The sequence below is a fragment of the Diabrotica virgifera genome, chromosome 9 (genome assembly GCF_917563875.1).
Source record: "Diabrotica virgifera virgifera chromosome 9, PGI_DIABVI_V3a".
NCBI classification, from domain to species: Eukaryota; Metazoa; Arthropoda; class Insecta; order Coleoptera; family Chrysomelidae; genus Diabrotica; species Diabrotica virgifera.
The window spans coordinates 173,871,067-173,897,512 of NC_065451.1; the positions used below are offsets into that span (position 1 = coordinate 173,871,067).

General features: G+C 31.4%; 2 protein-coding genes across 3 annotated transcripts; one reads left to right on the forward strand and one right to left on the reverse strand.

Annotated features, from left to right (window-relative positions):
- Window positions 1-19: 19 nt before the first annotated feature.
- On the forward strand, window positions 20-23,837 carry LOC126891938 (vacuolar protein sorting-associated protein 26C). 2 transcript variants are annotated; one of them, XM_050661286.1, is made up of 6 exons: window positions 20-185; window positions 239-382; window positions 445-772; window positions 2,566-2,736; window positions 17,892-18,017; window positions 23,659-23,837. In XM_050661286.1, the coding sequence occupies exons 1-6, from the start codon at window positions 129-131 to the stop codon at window positions 23,739-23,741; spliced, it is 909 nt and encodes a 302-aa protein (XP_050517243.1). In that variant the 5' UTR covers window positions 20-128; the 3' UTR covers window positions 23,742-23,837. The 2 variants fall into 2 exon arrangements, with proteins under 2 accessions (XP_050517243.1, XP_050517244.1); XM_050661287.1 differs by having other exon boundaries at window positions 56-185; window positions 229-382.
- LOC126891941 (ragulator complex protein LAMTOR3 homolog) lies at window positions 23,752-25,705 on the reverse strand. The gene has a single exon (XM_050661290.1). It carries the CDS (start codon window positions 25,634-25,636, stop codon window positions 25,262-25,264), a length of 375 nt encoding a protein of 124 aa, XP_050517247.1. The 5' UTR covers window positions 25,637-25,705; the 3' UTR covers window positions 23,752-25,261.
- Between the last annotated feature and the right edge of the window lie 741 nt (window positions 25,706-26,446).

Genomic DNA, 26,446 nt, shown 5'->3' on the forward strand with positions numbered 1-26,446 from the left:
CCTTGGCACAAAATTCCATTGGCTAAATTTCGAAATGTCAAAATTTAAGGTTAGGTGTGAAAATAAAAATACACAGAAATATTCAAAGCAATTTCACAATTTGTATATTTTTTGTATACAATCTCAAAATGTCGATAAATCTAGAGATTAACTTAAAAAGGGCGGATAAAATATATTATGAAGGGGTATAATATTTAGCTTTTTTTTAATATTGTATGTTTAATATAGGGCTTTTTAGGAAAACCTTGCTGGAGTTATAATGTTATCAACCAATTCTGATTTTAAACATGAAGGAATAACTCTAACCATGGAAGGATGTGTAAATCTACAAATCAGCTCAAAAAATGTAGGGATTATTGAAGCTTTTTATAATTCTGTAAAGGTAGTAAAGAAATGATTCAATTTACATTAGGCAATAACTACTGTTTTTTTGTTTATCTTCAGCCAATTCAACTAGTCGGAACATCATGTGAAGTATGTGGTCCTGGACGGCTACCCTCTGGTACTACAGAAATACCTTTTGAGATTCCATTAAAACCAAAACCCAACAGAACTTTGTATGAAACATATAATGGAGTTTACGTAAATATAGGCTACAATTTAAAATGTGATATTAAGAGATCTTTTTTGTCAAAAGATTTACAAAAATCTCAACAATTTTTAGTGCAGTACAAACCAGGATACAATGCTTGCCCTCAGTTGCCTCTTACAGATAAAAGAACACCTTTGAATTTTGAGTTGAGTCCTGCCACATTGACCAATGCTAGAGCAGGTATCTATATAATAAATCAACATTAATTCTCCATCCATTGATTTATGACTCCTTTTTTTTTGCACGCCCATTTTTCCTCCTTGGATATATCTTGATTTGGCTGTAAAGGCATAAATCAAATTTATATAGGTACAGTAAAACCTTGATAGAACGGACCTCTATTTAACAGACTTCGGATATAGCGGTCATAAAAGCCAGTCCAATTAAAAAATAATAATATAAAAAAATATGTATAATCGAATTCTGGAAGAAAAATAAGCAAGAACAGGATCACGGCACTGCTTAGTACTAACGCCGATAGATTGACTGCTGTAATTGTTAGCAAATCACGTAAAGCTCTAATAATGCATGGTTCACCTCAGTCAAGAATTACTGCAGTGAGAAAATTTCAAGAGAAGAAACTGGAAATACCGCTGAAAGAGGTGAAATGTTTATTTGATTTTAGACAATGCTCCTGCTCATCCCTCTGAAAATATTCTATGTTCAGAAGATAACACTTTAGTTGTGTATGTTTTTACCAAAAACTACAAGATTGCTTATTCACTCATGGATCAGTGAATAATTTTAGAAACCAAACTAATATATCGCAGGAAGTTTTTAGATGAAGTAAAAAGTAAAAAAATAGCAAAAATATTTTGAAAGCAGAATTACCGAAAGCAAGCACGCCAATATCAAACAGTAACTCACTTCACAACGAAAACAATTATAGAATTTTGTTTGTGTTTTAAATTTTTTTATTTATATTAAATACACTACATATTTTCAAGAGTTTAAAAACAAAAGATGTAGATCTTTGAAACACACTCAGTGATCAAAAGATCCAAGGTTAATGGTTTAACGACCACTCGTACCAAATCAAACAGATGAAATAGAGAATGTGGAAAAATCCCCTTACGAACAATTCACACATCCACCATTTCGGGCTGGGAAAAATTTTTTGAATAGAATCAAAGATCCAAATACCAGCTCTTAGAAATGTGTTTCGCCCTCTTCAACCTCTCTGGGCTCATCAGTAAAGATGAGAGGTTGAATATCTTTAGACACATTCCAATCAAAAAACAACATTCGAGACCTAGACATAGCAGGAGCGTAAATCTACGGCAAATCTGACAATGACAGTCTCAAGTTTTAATTCCCTAATTACTTAAAGTAAGTGAAGTATATGTTTAAAAACAAAAGATGTAGATCTTTGAAACACACTCAGTGATCAAAAGATCCAAGGTTAATGGTTTAACGACCACTTGTATGAAATCAAACAGATGAAATAGAGAATGTGGAAAAATCCCTTTACGAACAATTCACACATCCACCTTTTGTTTTTAAACATATACTTTACTTACTTTAAGTAATTAGGGAATTAAAACTGTCATTGTCAGATTTGCTGTAGATTTACACTCCTGCTATGTCTAGGTCTCGAATGTTGTTTTTTGATTGGAATGTGTCTAAAGATATTCAACCTCTCATCTTTACTGATGAGCCCAGAGAGGTTGAAGAGGGCGAAACACATTTCTAAGAGCTGGTATTTGGATCTTTGATTCTATTCAAAAAATTTTTCCCAGTCCGAAATGGTGGATGTGCGAATTGTTCGTAAGGGGATTTTTCCACATTCTCTATTTCATCTGTTTGATTTCAAGAGTTTTTTTTATTTATTTTAAACCAATTTTTATATAACAGACTTTCGGCTTTAACAGACACCTTGTCCTCCCAATTAGTCTGTTATATTTAGGTTTTACTGTAATATAATAATATATTTGTTTTATATTTTTTAAATAAGTATATCACTTTTTTTTCAGGAGTTCCAAACTTTTTATTGAAAGGTCATGTCGAAACTGTATGTTGTAACATTGCCAAACCCTTAAGAGGAAAAATAGTGCTAGCTAAATGTGACGTACCAGTAACATCTATAGAACTACAATTGGTTCGAGTTGAAACTTGTGGATGTGCAGAGGGATATGCAAGAGAAGGTATAAAGGATTTTTGCTATAACTTTAAGGGGATAGGCGCAAAATCTTGCTCCAATGCTATTTAAATGCATTCATTTTTTTCGAATCCTAAGAATACTAATACATATTTTTGAAAAATTTAAACGCAGAATAAAAGATTACATTATTACCGAGGGCCGAAAGTCCCTGAAAACTTTTATAATGTTTATTTTAATAAGTTACTGGGGTGAAAAAAAAGAGAAAGTTCAGTCTGATTTTTAATTTCAAAGTTCTAAATAGTGAAATTTATAAATCTATGGTATGGTTAGTTTATGTAGAAAGTTTGAAGCCACCATGTTTTCTAGGTGTTTGGGAGTCCATTTTTGTATTTAACCCAATTTCCTAAAAATTATCACTTACACCTCTTATGTTCTAGAGGCCTTAAATAGCATTGAACCAAGGTTGTGCGCCTACCCCCTTAATAGAAAGTCATATTATAGAAGTTTAGTCACGATTTTATCCCTTATGCCTTTGGGAGCTCTGAATGATGAAAACAAGTAGAGTAATATATTATTATGTGAAAACTGTGGGCTTTTCTAGGGACATCTGCGTGAAAATCGAATTTTTTTTTGAAAAAAAAATCGCATGTGCTGCTATTATTTTCTCCCTTATGCTATTTAAGGTGATATAGGAGTATTGATTATTTTTAAAAATTGTGGCATAAGGAATACCGGTGCCTTAAGGGTGTTAATTATGACCTAAACATGTAATTTTAATAGGCCAGTGTCTGTTAATTTCTCCTTCATGCCATTTGAAGATTTGTTAGCTTTTACGATAGGAACTTGGAAAAAAGGCATATTCTAAGGAAGTAATTTTCACATGCGCAGTAGTCGAGGAAATGAAGCATTTTGGCTCGCAATTTTTTCGTCCAGCATGGATTTACTTGAAATTTTCACAGAAGGTAGGGAATAGTCTATGGATCATTTTCTATATCACGCTGCTGTACGCTAAAACCTTGGGGGTAGTTGCCACCCCATCTCGGGGGTGGGAATTTTTTATTACATTTTAACCATGTAAATCGATGTTAAAAGTAATTATAAGAAAAAAATGTTTTTTACATTTTCTTCGTAAAACTAATATTTTTCGAGTTATTCGTGGTTGAAAGTAACAGTTTTTCGACGGAAAAATCGACTTTTTTAGAGGGTTTTTTGAGAATAACTCGAAAAATATGCATTTAATCAAAAAAACTGTAGATACCAAAATTCTATCTTTTAGTTACACAAACGAACCTGTTTTTCTATAATATTTTTACGACCAATACAAACCGAGATACGGCATGTTAAAGCTTGGCTTTTTTCGTCAAATGCATAATTTGAAATAATCAAAGACAAATAACGGGAAAACTTTGCATTTTTCCAGGAAAACTTACAAGATGTTTTTTCAAGCATACAATAAGATCTTTCAAAAAAAATAAAAAGTTTCTAGCATATAAATTGAGCAAGTTATGATTAACAAAATAGTAGGTACCCATTTTTCTCTACGAAAAAAACAGTGAAAACAACCCCCTACCTACCCTTGTAACTAAAAATTGGTCTTCGCCTTTCTGTAATTCCTTTTATAATTATATTATCGATACACCCAAGAAGTTTGACCTATTCAGAAGGCCTAATTTTATAAAAATTGGAGTTTAAAGAAAAATTGATTTTTTTGCAATTTTCATTTTTTATCATTTTCTTCAAAATATCTCCGAAAATACTGGAGATACGAAAAAATGATAGATTACAGATTACTGAATTGTAGCTTTTTTAATATCTAAAATTTCCTTATGCATAGATTTTCATTACAGTGACCAGTTAGCGAGATATAGCTGTTTAAAACATCTATTTACGAGAAAACATCCCCTTATTAGAGCCCTTTAAACCCACCTCAATTAGAAATTAAGGGATCTTACGGAAATTAATTTACACAGTCTTATTACTCTTCAAAAGTCCTACAAAACTGTTATTGAAAAATTTTTTTATCGCCAAAAATAAAGGAGCTATGTTTATAAAACAATTTTTTTTTTCGAAAAATTCTAATAGTCCCCTTATAGAGCATTTTTTCAATGTACCTATATCATACCACAGAGTCGGTTCGTATAGAGTAGAGTAGAGTATTTATTGGTAATAATGTACAAATGTACTTTTACAGGTCAGCAATAATTAAAATTGTCTAAAATTACATTAAAAGTTGACAGTACTTCAGTAAAAAAAACCTATTACTAAAATTTAAAAACTAAACACTAATTAAATTACAGGACAAAACAAAATTTAGATCTGAAGTACTCCTCAAATGAGTAGAAAGCACCCATCAGAAGATAATTTTTAATTTGTCTCTTAAATTGGTTAAAATCAAGACTTTTAATAGATATTGGTATACAGTTATAAAATTTCAATGCTAGGTATCTGGTTCCATTTCTGGTCCTCTCAAGTCGACTGAAGTCTGGTACAAGGGCATCATGATTTCTAGTCTGATAAGTATGCTGTTGTGTTTTATACAGATCTACATTTTGATGAACATACAACAGGCACTGCATAATGTACACAGAAGGTAGTGTGAGAATCCTCAGGTTTCTGAAAGACTGCCTACAATCGTCCCGATAACCCTGACCTGTGATTATGCCAATACACTTTCTCTGCTGACCAAACACCTTATCTATATGGCAAGAGTGTCCCCAGGAAAGGATTGCGTAAGTTAGTCGTGAGTGAAAGTTGCTGTGATATGATGTAAGAAGGGTTTGAAGGGAGGTAACCTTAGATAGGTTTCTAAATAAAAAGAGTTGGCTTGAGAGCTTTTGGGAAAGTTTCAGTATGTGCCGTTCCCAAGTGAGTCCCTGATCAAGATAAACACCAAGAAATTTAGCTTCCTGTGAACAATCTGTTAAAATGGGATGTGTAATGGTGTTATGTCTTAGGGTAAAGTTCACTGTTTGTGATTTTGAGTTATTGAGAGAGAGACGATTTGCCAAAAACCATTGGAACAAATTGCTCTCTGTGGTCTCAAGATCAATATCACTGATTTGGGAAGGGTGGTAACTTTGATAGCATGTAGTATCATCAGCAAATAGGACTGTGCTTACCGGGCCCTCTTGTGAAAATCCCAAGTCATTTATATAAATGAGACTAAAATAGTAATAGAGTAATAGAGACTGTATACTGGATGACTAAAAACTATTTGTATGTGTATTTTTATATATTTGTAAATTCGTATTTTTGTGTAAATAAATGTTTTTGTAATTCTCTAATTCTACTTTTTTTTTCTTTATAGATCTATTAAATTGTTTACTTATAAAAATTGCAATGGTATTAAGGGTGGTTTTTAAGGGTTGAAATATTATGATATTATATCCTAAAGCATAAAACAATCAGTATTTAACCAGTCAAAACCAAATTTTACCTATATTAAAGTTTACAATATTTTTATATAATTTTTGACAATAAGGGTAGTTTACACCCCTAAAAATAATCAACGCCCTTGAGCATGATAGAGACTATGAAGTACAGGGTAAGATGATCCTAACCCCAAATTTTTATGTAAATTGATGCAAGCCGAAATTATTCTTTTAGGATAAGTAAACTTTTCATATATAGCTCCAACAAGGGTGGTTTTAAGGGTTGAAATATTGTGATATTATATCTTAAAGCACAAAACAATCATTATGTAACTAATAAGCAGCAAATGTTGACAATATTAAAGTTTAAAATGTTATTTTATATTTTTTTACAATTAGGGGTGGTTTTCACCCTTAAAAAACCAAAAGCGTACAACGGCTCAATATAGAAAATGAACTTATTTATTTTATTTATTTTATTTTATTTTATTTAATCAGTTAAGCCCATTCGTACCTTTCGGTGTTGGGCTGTTTACAACTAGTTCAATATCTACATTTCAATACATTTTAATAATTATACAAAACTTTTATTTTAACAATACAATTTTAATAAATATAAATTACTTATTTGACCCATTTTTCTGTCCATATGTTTAAATCTTGTGGTGCTTCTTTGATACTTCTTTTCCATGCTGTTCTATTTTGAGCCAATTGTTTTACCATACTCCATTGCAGTCCTCTCTTCTCTGCTTCTTGTCTAACTTGCTCTTCCCATCTCATTCTTGGGCGACCTACTTTATTTTTCCCTTGTACTCTGACTTCATATACTTTTTTCGTTATTCTTGTGTCGTTTAGTCTGTGGATGTGGCCCAACCATCCTAACTGTCGTTCCCCTATAATTGTCTCTATGGGTTTTATCTTTAGAGCTTGAGTTATTGTGTCGTTTCTTATTTTGTCTCTTCGTTTGACCCCTTCTATTTTTCTCAAGAATCTCATCTCTGTGGCTTTGATTTTTCTTTTGTTGTTCTTTGTTAGCGTCCACGACTCACTCCCATAGACGATTGATGGTCGAACCACTTTTTGGTACACTTGTGTTTTGACTTCTTTGGGTACCTCTTTCTTTCCAAAGAACGTATTTCTTAATGTATTATAAATTGTCCCTGCTTTTCCTATTTTATTGTTTATTTCTTTGTCTATTTTACCATCTTCTTCAATAATTGTACCTAAGTAGTTGTAGCTGTTTACTTGTTCCAAAACTTGTCCTTCTACCTTAATTTTTATCACTTTTTTTGTAGTTGCCATAACCATTGTTTTACTTTTATCTGTGTTTATTTCCATGTTCATTTTTCTTGAAAATGAACTAGAGGGTGAAATGAGCCTAATCCCAAATTTTTGTACAAATCGATGCTGGACGAAAAAATTGCGAGGTTTTGCCATTTTTCCAGCTTCATTTCCTCGACTACAGGTGTTTTTAAAAATACGACTCGCAGCGGGGATATTATAATCCCCATTTATATAGAGGATCACATTTCCAACATAAATTCATAATTAATGTTAGATGTCATATAATTTTATTTTATTTATTACTTAAATAGACGGGATCACCCCATTACAGCATTATACTAACATTATATTTTTAATCTAATTTATCTTATAACTACACTTTAAAATACAATACTTAGAATTAATTCTAGAGTTTACTATAAATCATGGTTTTAAATTGATTCAGAGGATCTATATCACAGTGACTATTTAAAAACCTTAAGACTCTATCAAATGGATTATTGCAGGCATAATTGGTAGCATGAAAGTTTATATGAAAGAGTTCAAAAGATCTTAGTCTATGCTGTGGAATATTGAAGCTTATTTTACTTAAAAGTTCCGGACATTGAATTAAATTATTTAATAATTTATAAATAAATACAGAATCAAACTAAATTCGTCTGTTTTAAAGTGTTGTTAGATTTAATCTATCTAAAATTACTTTTTTGTCTATATTTGCAACTGGAATTCCCATTTTGTAACCGCAATACCTAAGAAACTTATTCTGAACTTGCTCAACGGAATTGACATACTGGTCATACATAGGAGACCAGACTAGTGTGCCATATTCTAGTTGAGAGCGTACAAGAGAACAATACATATCTTTCGTTACATCAATTGGGAACTCACTACAGTTTCTTAATGTAAATCCAAGAAGTTTAAGACCTTTCAATGTAATCTGTGAAATATGGTCATTGAAATTAATGCTTTCATTAAAAGTGATGCCCAGGTCTCTAACTTCATTTTTATATCTTAAGATAACGTTATTCATAAGATAGTTTGAGTCATATTGTTTATTCCCCCTAAAAAACTGATATAATAGCATTTATCGATATTTAATGTAAGATTATTCTGTATACTCCAGTCCCATAACCTGTCAATATCATTTTGCAATATATGTATGTCAGTTACAGATTTTATACATCTATATAACTTTAAGTCATCTGCAAAAAGTAAAACTGATGATTCAAGATTATCAGAAATATCATTTATAAAGATATTAAATAGTAATGGTGAACATTGGCCTCCTGGGGACACCTGATAAAACCTCAAATGATTCAGATAGGAAATTAAGTAGTTTCACCCTTTGTTTTCGATCCTTTAAAAACTTGATATCCATTCTATGGCCTCCTTAGTAAATCCCAAATTTAGGAGTTTTGCAAGCAAAATGTCGAAATTGACTCTGTCGAAGACCTTGGAGTAGTCAGAGTAGACTGAGTCTACTTGTTCCTTCCTCTCCAATGCCTCCAACAGATCCATTTCATACACTGCCAAGTTAGTAATAGTGGATTTCCTAGTTGCAAGCCTATGTTGAACTACAGATAATGATTATTTACATTGCCAATATAGTTGATTGTATACTATGTATTTTATCGAATAACTTTGGTATTGCTGATTGCTTAGAGATACTACGATAATGTTTTACATTATTTTTGTCACCAGCTTTAAAAATAGGTGATACATAGCTTTCTTTCCATCTAGCAGGCAAGGAACATGTGAGCAAAGATAAATTAAACAGTAGATATATTGGGTTGGATATTGTAAATGAACAACATTTCAAGAAATAATTTGGAATATTATCTGGTGCCGTTGAAAAAGAGTTTCTGAGTTGACATATACCATCATAAATATCAGAGATTTTAATAGTATACAAAGAAATATCTGCACTTGAACATGAGTCCGCTTTGGGCAATCGGCATGTGGATGAATCATATACACTATCAAAATGTTCGGCAAACAAGTTAGCTATGTTTTGGGCATTATCTGCCATTTGGTTATCAAGGTACATGTGATTTGGAACATTGTTTGATTTTTTTATCATTAATAGGTATATCTCCAGAAATGTGCTGGATTATCTTTCAGGTTGTTACCAACAGTTTTGATATAATTAGAATAAGAATTTGGAGTTTCTACTTTACATTTAGATCTTAAGTCAGAAAATATCAATGCTTCAGACTTTGCTTGTAAATTTTTTTTGTGACTAGTTTTCTTTGAAATTATTAAATTTTTTAAATATGGAGAAAACCATTTTGGAAAGTTAGAGCTTTTAATGAGTTTTCTTGGAATAAACTGATTAAAGACAACATGTAGAGTTTCATAAAACTTTTGTACAGCAGACTCAATATCTAATTCATAAAATAAGTTGTCCTAATTAATACCTGCCAAATAATAATTTATCGCTATATAATTACCATCTCTGAAGTCAAAATAGTATTCTTCATATGTTAGGTTAATTTTAATAGTATATAAAAATCAAACGTGTAAGCTATATGATTATTATGTAAAAGCATTAGAAGGTATACAGCAAGTAAGTAAGTAAGTAAGTAAGGTATGCTTTATTGTCATAAAATTTTACCAATTTGTGGACAAAGCTTATACAAAATAAAAAAATACAATAAAAAACAAAAAATAATAACAAACTACAAACAAAACAAAAACAGAAACAGACACCAAGTAAATGGCGTGAGTTATACTACTTAATATAATTTTACAGTTATTAAGTACACATTAAAAAATTAAAAATTTTGCAAACAATATGTATACAACGTCAGAGCAAAAAGAAGGCGAACAAGGAAAAGGGAAAGGGAAAGTAAATCAAAAGTTCTATGCCGCTGCAAATATGTACAAAAGTACTCGAAAGTAATATTCCTACAAGTCAATTTGCTGAATTCAAATCGTTTATAAAAAAGTCATTCACTGTATAAAAAGCTCTCTCTAGCAAATAAGCTTTCAAGGCCTTGCGAAAAGCGGGAAATGCTGTAATAGATTTGATGTTAGATGGCAGGTGATTGTGCATTTTTCTCGAATTGTATAGTATAGAGCACGTAACCAGCTCAGACCGTGGGGTTGGCAGATAAAGATTTTGCTCCACGTTTCTAAGGGGATAGTTGTGAGTGGGTCTCTCTGGACCTTCTGATGCATGTTTGCGGATTAAACAAACGGATTCAAAAACAAACAAAGAAGGAAGAGTTAATATTTTAAATTTTTTAAAGAATTCTTGGCAATGAACTCTGCTATTGAGTCTCGGGGAGTAACGAAGAGCTCTCTTTTGTAGTTTAAAAATACGCTCAAATTGAGTCGCACAACACGTACCCCAGAATGGAAGGGCGTACCGAAGATGACACTCAAAAAGGGCATAATATACGGTCCTAGATGTTGACAAATTCATTTCCGTAGCAACTGATCTTAGCGCAAAACAAGCAGAACTTAATTTTTTGTGTAAGACATCAATGTGCAAGTTCCATTTTAGAGACTTATCCACAATAAGCCCTAAGAACTGCACCGATTCAACTACCTCTAGACTGTTGTTATTAAGTACTAAAGGTTGCATCATACTGTTGTAAGGTAGGACTTTGGTTTTAGAAACGTTAAATAACAGGAGATTCGAATCCCACTCCAATATATACTCCAAGTAATACTAGTATCATCTGCAAAGAGACATATTTTACCTTTAATGTTCAGACTAGAGATATCATTTATGTATATCAGAAACAATATAGGGCCTAGAACTGAACCCTGAGGTACCCCACATTCTAATGGCATGCAAGAAGACGTCTTCGTGTCAACCCTTACAAACTGACTTCTTTTATTAAGATATGATTTAAGCCATTTAAGAGCCTTTCCCCTAAATCCATAGTGCTGTAATTTGTCAGTCAAGATGTTATGGTTTACACAATCGAATGCTTTAGAGAAATCACAGAAAATTGTTGCTGTAGAGTGATGGTTGTTTAGACTGGAGTAAACATGATCGAAAAGGAAGAACATAGCATCATTCGTGCATTTGTCACTCAGGAATCCAAATTGATGTGGAGTAAGCAATTTGTATTTCAACAGAAAAGATAAGATTCTTTTTTTTTACCAGACTTTCAATTATCTTCGACAACGTGGGCAGGAGTGCAATAGGGCGATAATTCGAAGCAAGATCTTTATCGCCTCCTTTGTGTATAGGAATGTGTGTGTGTGTTTGAGCATTATTGGCTTCGGAGTCAATGTCCATTCGCCATCCTACCTTTTTGGGATTATTTGTATTATTTATGCGGAAGCTCCAAAGGAGTGCTTCCTGCTTTCTACTGATTTGTTCAGGTATGTATCCAATCACAATCCTGCTCCAATTTTACAAAGAACTATTTTATATACCTATATCTAATTTTCAACGATTTTTGTTTTTATTTGGAATTATTTCTTTTCATTTTGATTTTTTTTTTATCATTTTTTTATGTATTTTTTTTTATTTATTTATTTTTTTTTTTATTTTTTTTATATATATATATTTTTTTTTGATATATTTTTTTTTTATTTTTCATTGTCTTTTTCAATATAATTTGGGATATTAGACTAGGACACAATTTGACGCTCAGGGGTCGATCAGAGCATTTAGACGAGACAGGTGGACCTCGGATAGGCGTAGGGCTTAACACGAAAGGAAAAAAAACATAGGTTATAAACTTAATCTAATACATAAAATATGTTTGTACAAAATTTGATAAACATTGAAATCTTCTGCTCTTAATAGTTGAGTTAGGTTATATGGTCTGGTGATTTTGGGTATTTTGGCCATTTCTTCATTTAATAATTTAACCTCGTTTATTATTCTAGAACAGCCTAGGATCATGTGCTCCGCTGTACCTTCTTCTCCACATGAACAATTAGGAGAATCACTCAATTTTATTTTATATTTGTACTGGGGAGTTAAAACATGGTTGAACCTTAACCTGCACAAAACAGAGAAAAACCGCTTGCTTCCCGACAGTCTTGAGAACCAAGACTGGCCAGGAGGCTTGGTAACTATGTTTTTATAAAATTTTCCCTTTGGACTGTTACTATACATTTCTCTCCATTCGGCTAGTATTATGGGTTTTACGTGGCAGGCAATTTCACTGTGGGGACATTTATAACTTAAAAGCTCTCCAGTTCTACTTCCTTTCTTAGCATCTTCGTCCACTTCTTCATTCTCTTTTATTCCACAATGTCCTTTAATCCAAACTAATGATACATTGATTTTTTTTGTTTGTAATTCTTGAAGTTTAATAATTATAGTAGTCAAAATATAATTACTACTGACTTGGTGGATATTTTTTATTTTCATAATAGCACTTTTACTATCAGAACAAATTGCAAATGATTCTGCTGTAATTTTCATATTACTTATATACAGGAGAGCTTCTAATATGGCTATTAATTCTGCAGTATATATTGTAAGCTTTTCATTTAATTTAAAGGATTTTTTATGATTTTTATGTGGATCAAATATAGCGCAACCTACTTTCTTGTTGTTCTTTGATGCATCCGTGAATATATATTGACATCTGGGAAGATACTTTTCTAAATCCTCCTCAAATATGTATTGTCTAATCCTTGGGTGAAATTTTGAATAGTCTTGGAGAAAAACACAGTTAATTGGATGGATGTTATAAATATTTATGCTATATAATGGATCTATATCTGAAGAGTATATTTCTTCTATTACGTTATTTATTACATAATATGACTCAGTAATAGTTAAACTTTTTTTCAACTTCCAATAACTATGGGTAAGATCCGATGTAAACAGTATATTGATTTTTTGGACTAAGTTGCTATTTTTAGAACTTAATTTAGCTATAAAATTGGAAGCTAAAATCTTTCGGCGATATTTTAGTGGAGTTTCTGCTACTTCGGCAAATAAGCAATCAATTGGTGTACTTTTTAAAGCCCCTAGGCATAGCCTTAGACACTTATTTACTACGTGATCTATTTTTTCTAGTTGACTTTTGGAAGCTTGGTCATAGAAGAAACTACCATAATCCAGTATTGACCTAATGTAGGATTTGTACAAAAGGATTGCTACGTTTGGATCTGATCCCCATTTTGTTCCACACACTGACCGTAAGATGTTAATTCCTTTTTCAGTTTTCTTGATTAAATAATCTATGTGGTTTTTCCATGTCATTTTTTTATCCAGATACATTCCTAGGTATTTTACAGATGCCCGTACACTATACTTTGTTGTATCCAATGTTATTTCTGTTGGAATGTGTTTTCTTTTCCTCGTAAAAATGCAGACTTCTGTTTTTTTCCTGGAAATTTTTAGGCCATTTTCATTGCACCATTTATTAAGGTTCTTATAGGCTATATTTAATTTTTTGCACCCTTCTTCAATATACTGGCATGGGGAATATATACAAATGTCATCGGCAAATTGTAGTATAGAAACGGTCTCACTACATTTAATTTTACTTTCCAGATCTGCTGTATATATTAAGTATAGTACAGGGCTTAGTATACTTCCTTGTGGTAACCCAATATTGGTCGTTTTAGGTCCCAATGTTTCATCATTTATATTTATTGACACTGACCTATCGGAATATAGTAATCTTATACGTGAGGTCAAAGATTGGGAGATTCCCATTTTTTCCATTTTTTCATAGAGAATGTCTAATATGACGTTATCATATGCTGATTCTATGTCTACGAAAATTGCTGGAACGGAGTTGTTATTAGTAAAGGCGATATTTATATCACTTACTAGGTTGCCGATATTTTCAATAGTTGAGCATCCTCTTCTGAAGCCAAACTGTAATTTAGGTAATTTTTTATTATTTTCGAGCCAATGAACTAGTCTGACTTTGATCATTCTTTCTACAGTTTTTAATACACAAGAAGCTAGAGAAATTGCTCTATATGACTCTGGATCTTCCGCATCTCTATTTGGTTTCAGAATTGGGATTGCTTTATATTCCTTCCAGCTTGTTGGAAATTCTGCCCGATTCCATATTGAGTTAATTATGTTGCGAAAAATTTCAATACTTGATTCTGACAAACTAGCGAGCATTTTATAATAAATGTTATCAACTCCAGGTGCTGTGTTATTGTTTGTTTTAAGGCTTTGTTTTATTTCCATACTTGAAAATTCACTATCTATATCATCCGTGCTCAGTGAAATAGTCGGCCGAATATTTGTTTCCACCCAACTTGGAGCAATTTTATTAAAGAATGTTTCTACCCACTCACCTATTTGGATCCTATTTCTTGGGGGATTAAATGTATTTTTTATTTTCTTTATATACTTCCATATATCTTTTATTGGTGTGTTTCTGTTAAGTTGTTTGCAAAAATCTTGCCAAGAATCTTTTTTGCTTTGTAATATTATTTTTTTGGCGACTGCTACTGAATTTTTATATTTTAAATAGTTAGTTAAATTTGACTGCCTTTTATAAAGCAAAAAAGCTTCTTGTTGACATTTAATAGCATTTGCACATCTCTGATTCCACCAAACTTTGCTAAATTCTGATTTGATCTCTGTTCTCTTCTGTGGGATTGCTAGTTTTGTAGCATGATTTATTGACTCTATAAAACTTTTATATGACCTTTCGTTATTACTTCCATCTAATTGTTCATCTACTATCTGAGAGAAAAAAGACCAGTCAGCTTTATTTAAATTAACTTGGTTTTTACACTTAAAGGATAATTTAGTAGTATTAAAATGTGTTTCAATTAGAACAGGAAAATGATTGGAAGTACCTAATGGTGTAATATCAGTTTTCCAATCACAATTTAAAGTTATATCTCTAGAGCATATTGTAATATCTATAGCAGATTTGTTATTACTTCCAAATCTAGGTATTAATGTTTCGCTTCCTGTATTTAAATAATTTAAGTTACACTCCTCTATAGCACCGAGAAGACTTGAACCCGCTATGTCTGAATAACTATTTCCCCATGCAGTATGATGACAATTGAAATCTCCTCCTACCAAAAATGGCTTTTCTAAGCTATCAAAAAAGGTAACCCAATCTGTTTCTCTAATGTTTAGTTTTGGTTTGGCATATATAGAGTATAGATGGATTTTTATATTTTTATTTATTGAAACTGATACCGACACACATTCGACATCCTTTATCGGAGTAAATTTTGGCTTAGGAAAAAAGGTAAAGTATTTTCTTAATAAGATTGCAACTCCTCCAAAATTGTCATTACGGTCCTGTCTAAATATATTAAAATTATTAACAAAAAAATGTGAAGATTTCTTTAACCAAGTTTCCGAAAGCAAAACTACATTAATTTTATTGTCGAAAATGTATTTTTCAAAGTGACCTTTATTACACAAAATTGATCTAGCATTCCATTGCAGTATATTTAAGTTACTCATAGTCAGATAAAATTTGCGTTATACTGTCTTTTATGTTTTCAATAAGTGTACTATTTTTAATTTCTACATTTGAAAAAGTTAAAATATCTTTGATAAGGTTTAATAATGATTCGCAAGTTTTTATCTGTTTATTTACCGTGTTAGAGTCATCACAACCATTATTATAATTTGGTATATTTTTAAACTTATTGAAAACAGGTTCTGTTAAAGTTTTTGGATTTGAAATTATTTCTTTACGTTTTTCGAATGTTTCATCGATCTCTGGGGACATAGCTAACCTCCTTCTTTTTAAAGTAACAGTATAACGGTTAGAATTTGTGTTATTTTTTGCTACACTTGAAAAACTTGTTTCATGCTTAGAAGACGCCTCGGCGTATGATAGGTTTTCATATACCATAGTTCTTTTTATATTCTTCTGTCTAATAAATTCTGAACAATTTTTTTTATCAGTAGCGCAATGCTTTTCTTTACAATAAATGCATATTGGTTCATTTTTTTGGCAGCTTTCTGCCTTATGATCTTCTCCACAGTTTTTACAACGTTCTTTTGATCTACATTGCAGACTGACGTGCCCAAATCTTAAACAATTCAGGCACTGAATTATTCTTGGCACGTATTTTTCGACATCATACACCATTTTTTCTATTATTACCTTTGTGGGTAAAAGTTGACCTCTAAATGTAACTATAATAGTAGTTGTTGGAACAATTTCATTTTGGTCATTTTTACGTGAAATTCTTTTTACGTGACTTACTTCAAAATTGTTGCCCAATTTCGGTTTAATAATTTCTTTTAATTCCTGTTCCGATAATTCTAAGTCTATTTGTCTTACGACCCCCCTTACATGTGTAAAAAACATTGGGATGTATGTATCGTATTTATCTTTTAAGGTCTGTGCTGTTAATAATTTATTTGCGCTTGTATAAGAAGTTAATTCGACCTTTATTTTATTAGCTCCTATTATTGATATGTTAGCTATGTCCTGTTTAATTTCTGGAACAGAATTAATAATCAGTCTAGAGGTAGCTACCCTATGGAGATTCCCTATTCTCCCTGTTTTACTTTGAACATAAACAAAAAATGGAGCATTATCTTTAGAAGAATATTGATTAATATTTTTAATGACCGTATTTACGTCTACATTTTTCCCGGAAACATTATCAGAATCATTAACAGTACTTATCTGTGAATTGGGATTTTGGAATCCTCTAAATTCCTCCACTGGAGAAGCTGGAAGATCCGGCACTGGCGAAGCTGGATGATCCGGACGGGACACATCCATTGCACACTCTAACTCATCTTTATCGGGGGGTTGTCCACCCCCGCTATTAACGCTCATGATTTAAAAACCACTTAGATTTCACTTTTTTAATATCGATATGTGTACTTTAATATGAATAACTAGTTTTTTAATTACGAGGTGAAAACACCGATTTCTTTAATTAGATTTTAAGTATCGCACGTCTTATCAATTTGAGGAACCGAAACAGACTACGTGTATAGGAATAATTATCGCTGTCTTAAGGCAGCTTGGAAAAACTCCAGTTTCGAATGACCTATTTATTAAGGTAGTAAGATGGTTTAAAGTGCAATCAGGTAGAGCAGAAAACATTTTAAGAGTGAGGCCATCAGTCCCAGATGACGATTTATTTTTAATGTCATTTATTGTAGAGCGTAGTTCACCTAATACTAACAGCTGGTTCTACTTTGACTTCAGATATGTATGTTTGTAAACATTAAATCTCATTTTACAACTATCTTAATTCTTAATTGAACAATTAGTTCATTAGTTCAGTAATTGAACAATTAGTGAACAACTACTAAATTTATTAACAATCTTAATTGAACAACTATACTGATGAGTTAAAAAATTTCAGAACTAATCACCACCGCATTATTTTTAAAAAATATGTCAACTAACAATCCAAAACCATCGTTTTGAGAATCGTAGTTTGTACGTGCCACCTCCCGTGTGTTATTGCACGAGAAATGTTCGGTTTCTCAAGAAATATTCTTTTTCACTTTTCTATAAGTTTATTTTAAAGTATTTAAATAAAATAATCTTTTTTTACATCAAAATTATGTAAGTGCAATATTTACACATGTTAATCAAATTTTCCTGCGATAAATAAAAAGAGAAAAATTATGTATTTTTAGCCACGGAAATTCAAAATATTCAGATTGGAGATGGAGATGTTCCGCATCATATTCCAATACCAATATATATGGTATTTCCAAGATTATTTACTTGTCCCACACTAATTACTACCAATTTTAAAGTAGGTAAGTAAACAATCATTTTTTAAAGAACTAGAGCCTAAACTCATTTTACATTTGCACTTATTAAGTAGTTAGTTAATAAGACAATATTTTTCTTTCTTAATATTCTATAGTAAAAGCCAGAGCTAGAATGCAGTGTTAGTCTTACGGCGCGCATAGACGCGCAATTGTTGCGTGCGCTTATATTCCAGTGCTAAAATTCTTAAATCCGGTCCTAATGCACCGCTCGGGGCAAACTGGCAATATGTTTGGTCGTTCTCCGGTAAGAAATACATACCTGCACTGCATTCTAATTGTGGCTTCTACTTTAGTTGATTATTTATTTATACCCCAGGCTGTGGGTGAAAAAACGTGATATAATTCAGGAATTTTTGAAACCTATCAGTTGTTGTAAAGGACGATGCCAGGAATAACTTCTACTAAAATGTAACCAAAAATATTGTGCGCTTTTTTTTTATTGCGATTTTCATGTGTTAAATTTGCAATTTTTAATGATTTTTAATTTTGTAGCTTAGGATATTGATTTTATAGAAAAACTTTTTAATAGAAAGTTGTAGTAAATTAAAAAACCTACAATTTGAGCTATGGTGTGTTTAATTTCGTTAATTGGTTTTTGCAAAACAGCCTGCGAAAGGTCCAAAATGGCTGTTTCTTACAATTGCATTATTTATTGTACAAATATTTTTTTTTTATTTTTTAAAGCTTTAAAATGAAGATCTTTCAATTCCAAACATAAAAAAATTGTAAAGCCAGATTAACGAATTTGTTGCTTAGATATTATAAATTGTGTATCTCAAAAGGTCAAATGTCGAAGGCTATAACTTTTTGAAAATAAAATCGTAGAGAGTTGGTGAAATATCCAATTTCCTTCTAAAGAGTTATATTTTCATATTCTGATGTAAATAAATGCGTAAAACATTTTTAAACCTCTAATTTTTGGGTTTGAAAATAAGGGGGCAAATTTCGTTATAAACATTTCGAGCTGAAGCGGCCCTGTACATCCTATGAGTTTTTAACTTACAGATTATTGTTGCTGAAGATGAAACGAAGATTTATAAAAAAATAAAAAATTTCTACGACCAACTGAAGCCGAGATAATTGTTTTTTATTTCTTAAATCGTAGTGCCTTTATTTATAACAATTAAGAAATTATTTTACAGTCATTGACTAAAGAAAGACTTATATTATCTTATAATAAAAATTATTATAAAATACAATTACATTTAATTATTAAAAATTATTTTTTAAATCGGTGCTTTTGCAAGCAGCCGAATTTTGCAAATCGCCCGGCTTGCTTCAAATCCGCGCGCTCGGAAAATGTTTACGTAACTTGTATTAAATTTTGACAGAAAACAATTTAATAATATTACCATTATAATATACAGTCTATTTACCACTGTATTTGTTTTTCTTGATAAACTTTTATATGTGAAATACAAAAAGAATTGTCACTACAAGAAGAAAAATTTTATATTGTATAATATAGTAAGAAGTAACATTATTATTATTATATTTATATAACAATGAAAAAATTAAAAATATAGTTATATATTTCGTACATATGTATCATTTTTGTAATATTATTTCTTCAGAAATGAAATTTCACATATAAGAGTTTATCAAGAAAAACAAATACAGTGGTAAATAGACTGTATATTATAATGGTAATATTATTAAATTGTTTTCTGTCAAAATTTAATACAAGTTACGTAAAAATTTTCCGACCGCGCGGATTTGAAGCGAGCCGGGCGATTTGCAAAATTAGGCCGCTCGCAAAAGCACCGATTTTAAAAATTATTTTTAATAATTAAATGTAATTATATTTCATGATAATTTTTATTTTAAGATAATTTTAGTCTGTCTTTAGTCAATGAATGTAAAATAATTTCTTAATTGTTATAAATAAAGGCACTACGACTTAAGAAAAAAAACAATTATCTCGACTTCAGTTGGTTGTAGAAAATTGTTATTTTTTTATAAATCTTCGTTTTGTCGTCATCAACAATAATCTGTAAGTTAGAAACTCATAGGATGTACAGGGCCGCTTCAGCTCTAAATGTTTATAACGAAATTTGCCCCCTTATTTTCAAACCCACAAATTAGAGGTTTAAAAATGTTTTACGCATTTATTTATATCAGAATATGAAAATATAACTCTTTAGAAGGAGATTAGATGTTTCACCAACTCTCTACGATTTTTTTTTCAAAAAGTTATGGCCTTCGACATTTGACCTCTTGGGATAAACAATTTATAATATCTAAGCAACAAATTCGTTAATCTGGCTTTACAATTTTTTTTTATGTTTGGAATTGAAAGATCTTCATTTTAAAGCTTTAAAAAATAAAAAAATTATTTGTACAATAAATAATGCAATTGTAAAAAACGGCCATTTTGGACCTTTCGCAGACTGTTTTGCAATAACCAATTAACCAAATTAAACCTACCGTATCTCAAATTGTAGGTTTTTTAATTTACTACAACTTTCTATTAAAAAGTTTTTCTCTAAAATCAATATCCTAAGCTGCAAAATTAAAAATCATTAAAAATTGCAAATTTAACAAATGAGAATCGCAATAAAAAAAAGCGCACAATATTTTTGGTTACATTTTAGTAGAAGTTATTCCTGGCATCGTCCTTTACAACACCTGATAGGTTTCAAAGTACATAATACAATTAAAATGTCACACAAACTAGAAAAACAATTCAAAATAAGATCTAGTACAAAATTGGTAAATATAATACTTAAACAATAATAAAATTACTTGCTCTCATTTAACAATTGAGAGCTAGTCCTATAATATAAAGTAATAAAATCTAAATATCTAAAACATTTTGCAATTGACAAATACAACTGATCTTAGAACGAAGACAATAACAGTAATTGACAAATCAGTCCTGAAATTAAAACATTAGTTAAATATAAATGTAATTGTGTGGAAAACGCAGTAAAGTCGTTCACAAAGAAATCAACATGCGGAGATAATGTGTGTGTTAATTTAATAGTTTTACAGAGATAGGAACTTGAACCATAGTTTGTACGGTTAATGACTTCGTGGAAGGTGGTCACAGAACGGGTGGTTCTTGAAGGTACACGTAGACCAATTTTATTTAAGAGTGAGATACAGAATTTATGACCATGAATTAAGTTATATAAGAAGCAAAGATCTTTATGTTGACGACGACTCTGTAATGAGTCAAGTCGAGTAATTTGCAGTAAAGACTCATAATTTTGACCAGTGAAATGCATCTTATAAGCATAATAACGTAAGAATTTACGCTGAACTTGTTCGATTTTATTAATGTGACAATTATATTGAGGTGACCAAACACATGATGCATAATCTAAATGTAGTCTAACCAAAGAACATTAAAGAAGTTTTAAAGAACGACCAGTCGTAAAATCATAGCTACATCTTTTAACAAAGCCAAGCATCTTTAATGACTTAGAAACCATGCTATTAATGTGTAGGTTGAAATTCAAGTTAGTGTCAAGAATAACACCCAGATCTATAACTGAGTCAACTAATTGTAACATTATCTGTTTTATTTAGTGGCTGTTATTAACCTGTCAGAATATTTTTTTTGCCAATAGTTCTTAAATATTTGGGGAAGTTAATCCAAATCAATTCAGTAACTTCTGTTACTGGAAGACATCATTTATCAGGTTTTCCAGTTTTACTTCAAGGTATTCCTCGAATGTCTTAGTGACTTCAAGCTTCTAGATTTCACTATTCCCCTTTACTTTTTTATCTGATTTGCAATATTGCTCTTATGTATTTTAATTTGAGCTAAATTGTCATTCATTTTTGTGGTTGTTTTGTTACAAATATTTATACATCTTCCACACTTTATTTTCTTTCAGTGTTCAATAAAGTAATGTATGTATCAAGGCATCTACACTCTAACGGAGTGATTGCTGCTCTCCTTGGGCTCTTCAAATATTCATTTGTTGCGAGGAATCAGTCCTTATTAACATTTTGGTTTTTTGTTTGGTGATGTAACTTGACATCATCATCATCAATGGTGCTACAGCTCTATGAAAGAGCCTCGACCTTCCCAAGTCTATTACACCTGTCAGTCCTATCCGTTGCCAGTTTGCTGCGCCTATTTTTCTCTGTAACTTGACATATTCTACAATATTTCTTCATTCTTTCCTGTTTTTACTTATGCCCGTTCTCTAACTACCATCTTCTTAAAGTCCGCAATTATCTGGTTCTCATATCTTGTTTTCGTTTGCTTATGGTCTACCAGATACTGCTCTCCATTTGGTGAATTACTTGATAACTGTTTTCGGATTTCTGCTTTCTATATGCCCCATCCATCAGAGTCTGTGCCTTGATAAATCTGATGATGTCTTCTCCTTTTAAAAGTTCACTTAATTCGTAGTTCATCAGTTTTCTAAATTCATTATTACCCAAGTCCTAAGTTTAGTAGGCCTGCTTTTCTCTGTACAATACTTAATCTTTCTTCACCTTTTTGTGTCAAGTACATTAATTTGCTGGTACCTATGATTAATGTGATTCCTAATACATTTCCAGTGAAAATAATAACTCTTTGATATAATTCTTTTTTATAATCGTGTCCGCGAAGATTATAACTCCCAAAATATTTATAACGAAAAGATTTAGTTCATAATAGATGCCGACGAAAACAATTATTTCCCTTTCTGTTTCTGTTTCTACCGACGAAACAATTATTTCTGAGAACTTTTTAGTATTATAATTTTCGTGGACCCAAAAACAGAAATGTTTTTTGCCGATACTCCTCAAAAAAAAATTTTTTTCGCTAACACTTTATTAGAGATTATAATTTTCACAATCATATAATCGAAAATAATATTTTTCGCGGAGTTCATTAAAAGTTCTACTCTTACCGGCATTTTTCGGAATTATACTTTTCGTAGGTGGCGGCGAATTCAGCACCATATGTGATTAGATTATTGGTCTAATTGTTTCTCTGTAAATTTTCAGAATAGTTTGAGTAGATTTCTTATGTTTGATCAATAAAGTAATACTCCACTCCATGGTATTCTTTTTCTCATGACCATCTTTCAGTGCGTCACAGTTTTTCGATTTCTTTCTAATGCATTAAATTGTATGTGACAGAAAAAAACGCACGTCGGTGATTACATTTCGTCGGTGACATTTATAACATTTATTCTAGTTATTCTAGTTGTCGATAGATGGCGCCATAATAAAAAAAAATAATTTTTTTTATTAGATAATAATATTACAAATATAATCTGTCTAATTTATAAGACTATACAAATCAAAGAAAATACCATTTTATAAATGCAAGAAACACATTTGATTTGTTTTTATTCCAAATTGAAAATAAAATGTGACAACTGTCAGATTTAACTAAAATGTCATGTTAGAATAAATGTCATAAATGTGTATTATCACGGACCTACCCTTTTTCCTATCATTTGTTACGCACTGAAAAATGCTCATCAAAAGAACAATACTTGCCAACTAGGAATAACCAACGCAGATTTCCATTTTCATACCATTGCATGAAAAAGTGTTGAGGCAGATCATAGCCCAATGTTTTATTAAGAATATAACCCGTGATGTTGGTTCTCACTAGCTGGCGATTACTATAGGTATGTTTAATACGTTGACTAGGATATTTATTTTTTAGAATTTGAAATTAATCTGGTGATCGTTTTCCAAGGTGATCATTTAGTTACAAACAACTTTCCTATAATACTGGTAAGAGAATAACAAGAAACAATAAAATATTACAAAATATATTACTGTATAAGTGAAATACATTTTTATATACATTATTATTATTATTAATAAACGATTATTTTACAAGACTTATATTTATTAACACACATACATACCCGAGCTTAGTAAGTGTATACTTAGCGCGATAATCTTGAGAATCATTCAGAATTCATACAAATTCATAATTATGTGGAGAGCAAAACAGAAAAATAGATCACTAAGTCACTCAGCTTAAGAGCGGCTAGTTGGATGGCAACAATATGACGGGTTGTTGGAAAGTAAATATTCTAGAACTGGGGATTGGGGAATGGATAACCAAAGGGGCCTTAGCATGTAGCACCTTAACATAAACAGCCTAAGCTAGGTCGGTAGGTGAGTGCATGACAGCTTGTTGAAAAGAGGAAGAGGCTCACTGATAGAAAAATAGAACATGGCAGGTCTAACAAGGGGCATTAGGGTGTTAATATCTGATGTTAACATTAGGGTATTAACAGTTTAAACTATCTGATTGCATAACGGCTTGTTGAAAAGGGGGGAGACAAGAGGTACAATGACATAGAAAAATAGAGCATGTAAAGTAGCAGTATGCAATAAGTAGACTCCCTGTAGAGATCGCAGGGAGTATAGTACCAGACCTCAAGACCCGTTTTTATTTAGAATTTCATTATTGTACTAATACTGTAAAATTAACATGTAAAGATACAGAGGGATGTATGTAACAGTCAAGTGATGCATTCAAGAAGGCAAGGGAGTCTAACATGGATAACTGAGGCCTACAGGACGAAGGGGGAATATAACATGGCCAAAGGGGGGCCTACAAGAAGAGAGGGAGTCTAACATGGACAAAAGGGGGCCACAGAAAGATGAAACAAAATAATAGTAATAAAAGTCTACCACTAATGCTTTCAATATAAAAATTGTATTATTTTTGTTTAATAGAAAGCAATTTACTAGAAATACCTAATTTTGACACAAAAGTACAGACACACTAAATAATATACAATATAGAAAAACTTACACAAGTTCATAATATTAAATTTATGTTTGGAAAATTAACTTTTTCAAAGCAAACATATAGTTGGCTTACTGTGAAAAATGCGTGAGTCCAAAATATTTAGGTAAGTCCTAATTGTAGACTTTTGATGGCATTTGTTAGTATTATCCAAAAGCTACGTAGGTATGACTCTGTTTTCTTCTAATAAGTCCGTTAATTTTGACAACCATATGATATCTGCATAAGTTTTCTCTTGTGAGGCCAAACTGTTCAAATGTATGGCTGCTTTTTTGCTGTTCATAAAATAAAAAATATTTTTATTGCAAACAGGTCAATATGCCTAGGTTAGATCGACACTTCATTTGGTGATTAACTAAATTTATTACTAAAACCGTGAATTTTGTTGTATTCAAGTCAAGTTATACACAGTTGGTTTTTGTCTCTCCTGTAAAATCGGGTATTTTGGACATGCATTTTTCACAGTAAGCTGACGATATAGAATAAATTTGTTTCTTAATTAGGATTCAGTCACAGCTAACGCTAAATCAGACACTATACCATCAATTTGTTTCTCCAAAGCTAAAATATGTCCTGTATTGCAACTATCACTGGCTATGAATGTTACTATTAAAGGCAACTTATTCATCTGGACTACTTGGTACTGAGAATATGTGCAGATCAATGTAGTGGTCTTCCCTAGTCCTAGCTTACTTCCTTGATCTATGGCTAAGCCAAAAGTTGATATAAAATTTGGTTTGTTGGCTTGTTCAGGGGTTTTGTCATTGGAAACTTTCAACATTCGGACACCGTCTCTGTCTGTTATTAATATACAATGCAAACCATTGACTCTTCCCAAAATATCTTGGAGGTATTTTTTTGCTTCTTCGACCATTATTTCTTTTTTAATCAAAAAAATATGTTTTGTTTTTCTTCAATTGACAACTGTCACTGTCATTGTCATTAGAAACAAAATCAAAATCATCGACAGTAGACACATGTCATTGGCGTGTATTTTGAGTCCTCTAAATTAAGTACATATAAAAGTATATTCGCGGAGACAGTCAGGGACTAGTCCAAGAATAAAAATTAAACAAATGAGATTAAAAACTCTAAATAGCAAAGGCTGACCACGACCAGATAAAAATGGAATCATCATTATAAACGACAAAAACTTCTCTTCTTCTTCAGTCTGTTTGCATCCACTCCTGGACAAAAGCCTCCCATGAGTTCTCCACTCTTCTCTATTTTGTGCTAGTTTCTCCTCACTTATGCTTTGATGTCGTCTAGCCATCGTTTCTGTGGTCTTCCTCTACTACGACTATGCTCGTGTGGTCTAAAATGTACAATGTTTCTTGTCGATGAAAAGTAGATAATATATTGTTGAAGAATATTTATACATAATGATATTCTTCCGGCGTACCAAAACCACTATATGGAACGAAGAATACTAAATAAATGTAGAATCTGAAACATTACCAGAAGTCACTAATAAGGAAGTTTAAAATGCCTTAAACATGAATCTGAGAAAATCTGAGGATATACCTACACCTAGGTGGCGTGATTAAAATAGACAAACAAAATTAACCCGCAGAGATAACTAGAAGAATCTCAAAGACTTGGACAGCAGTAGGAAGATCAGTGTCGTGTTGAAAAACTAAAAGATACTAATAAATCTACAGAAAAGGGTATTCAACAGTTGTAT

Coding starts and splice junctions, on each gene's coding strand:
- LOC126891938 (XM_050661286.1), top strand. CDS start 129: ATGTCGATAAATCTAGAGATTAACTTAAAAAGGGCGGATAAAATATAT. Junction 383..444: donor CTTTTTATAATTCTGTAAAG/GTAGTAAAGAAA, acceptor GTTTATCTTCAG/CCAATTCAACTAGTCGGAAC. Junction 773..2,565: donor ATTGACCAATGCTAGAGCAG/GTATCTATATAA, acceptor CTTTTTTTTCAG/GAGTTCCAAACTTTTTATTG.
- LOC126891941 (XM_050661290.1), bottom strand. CDS start 25,636: ATGGTCGAAGAAGCAAAAAAATACCTCCAAGATATTTTGGGAAGAGTC.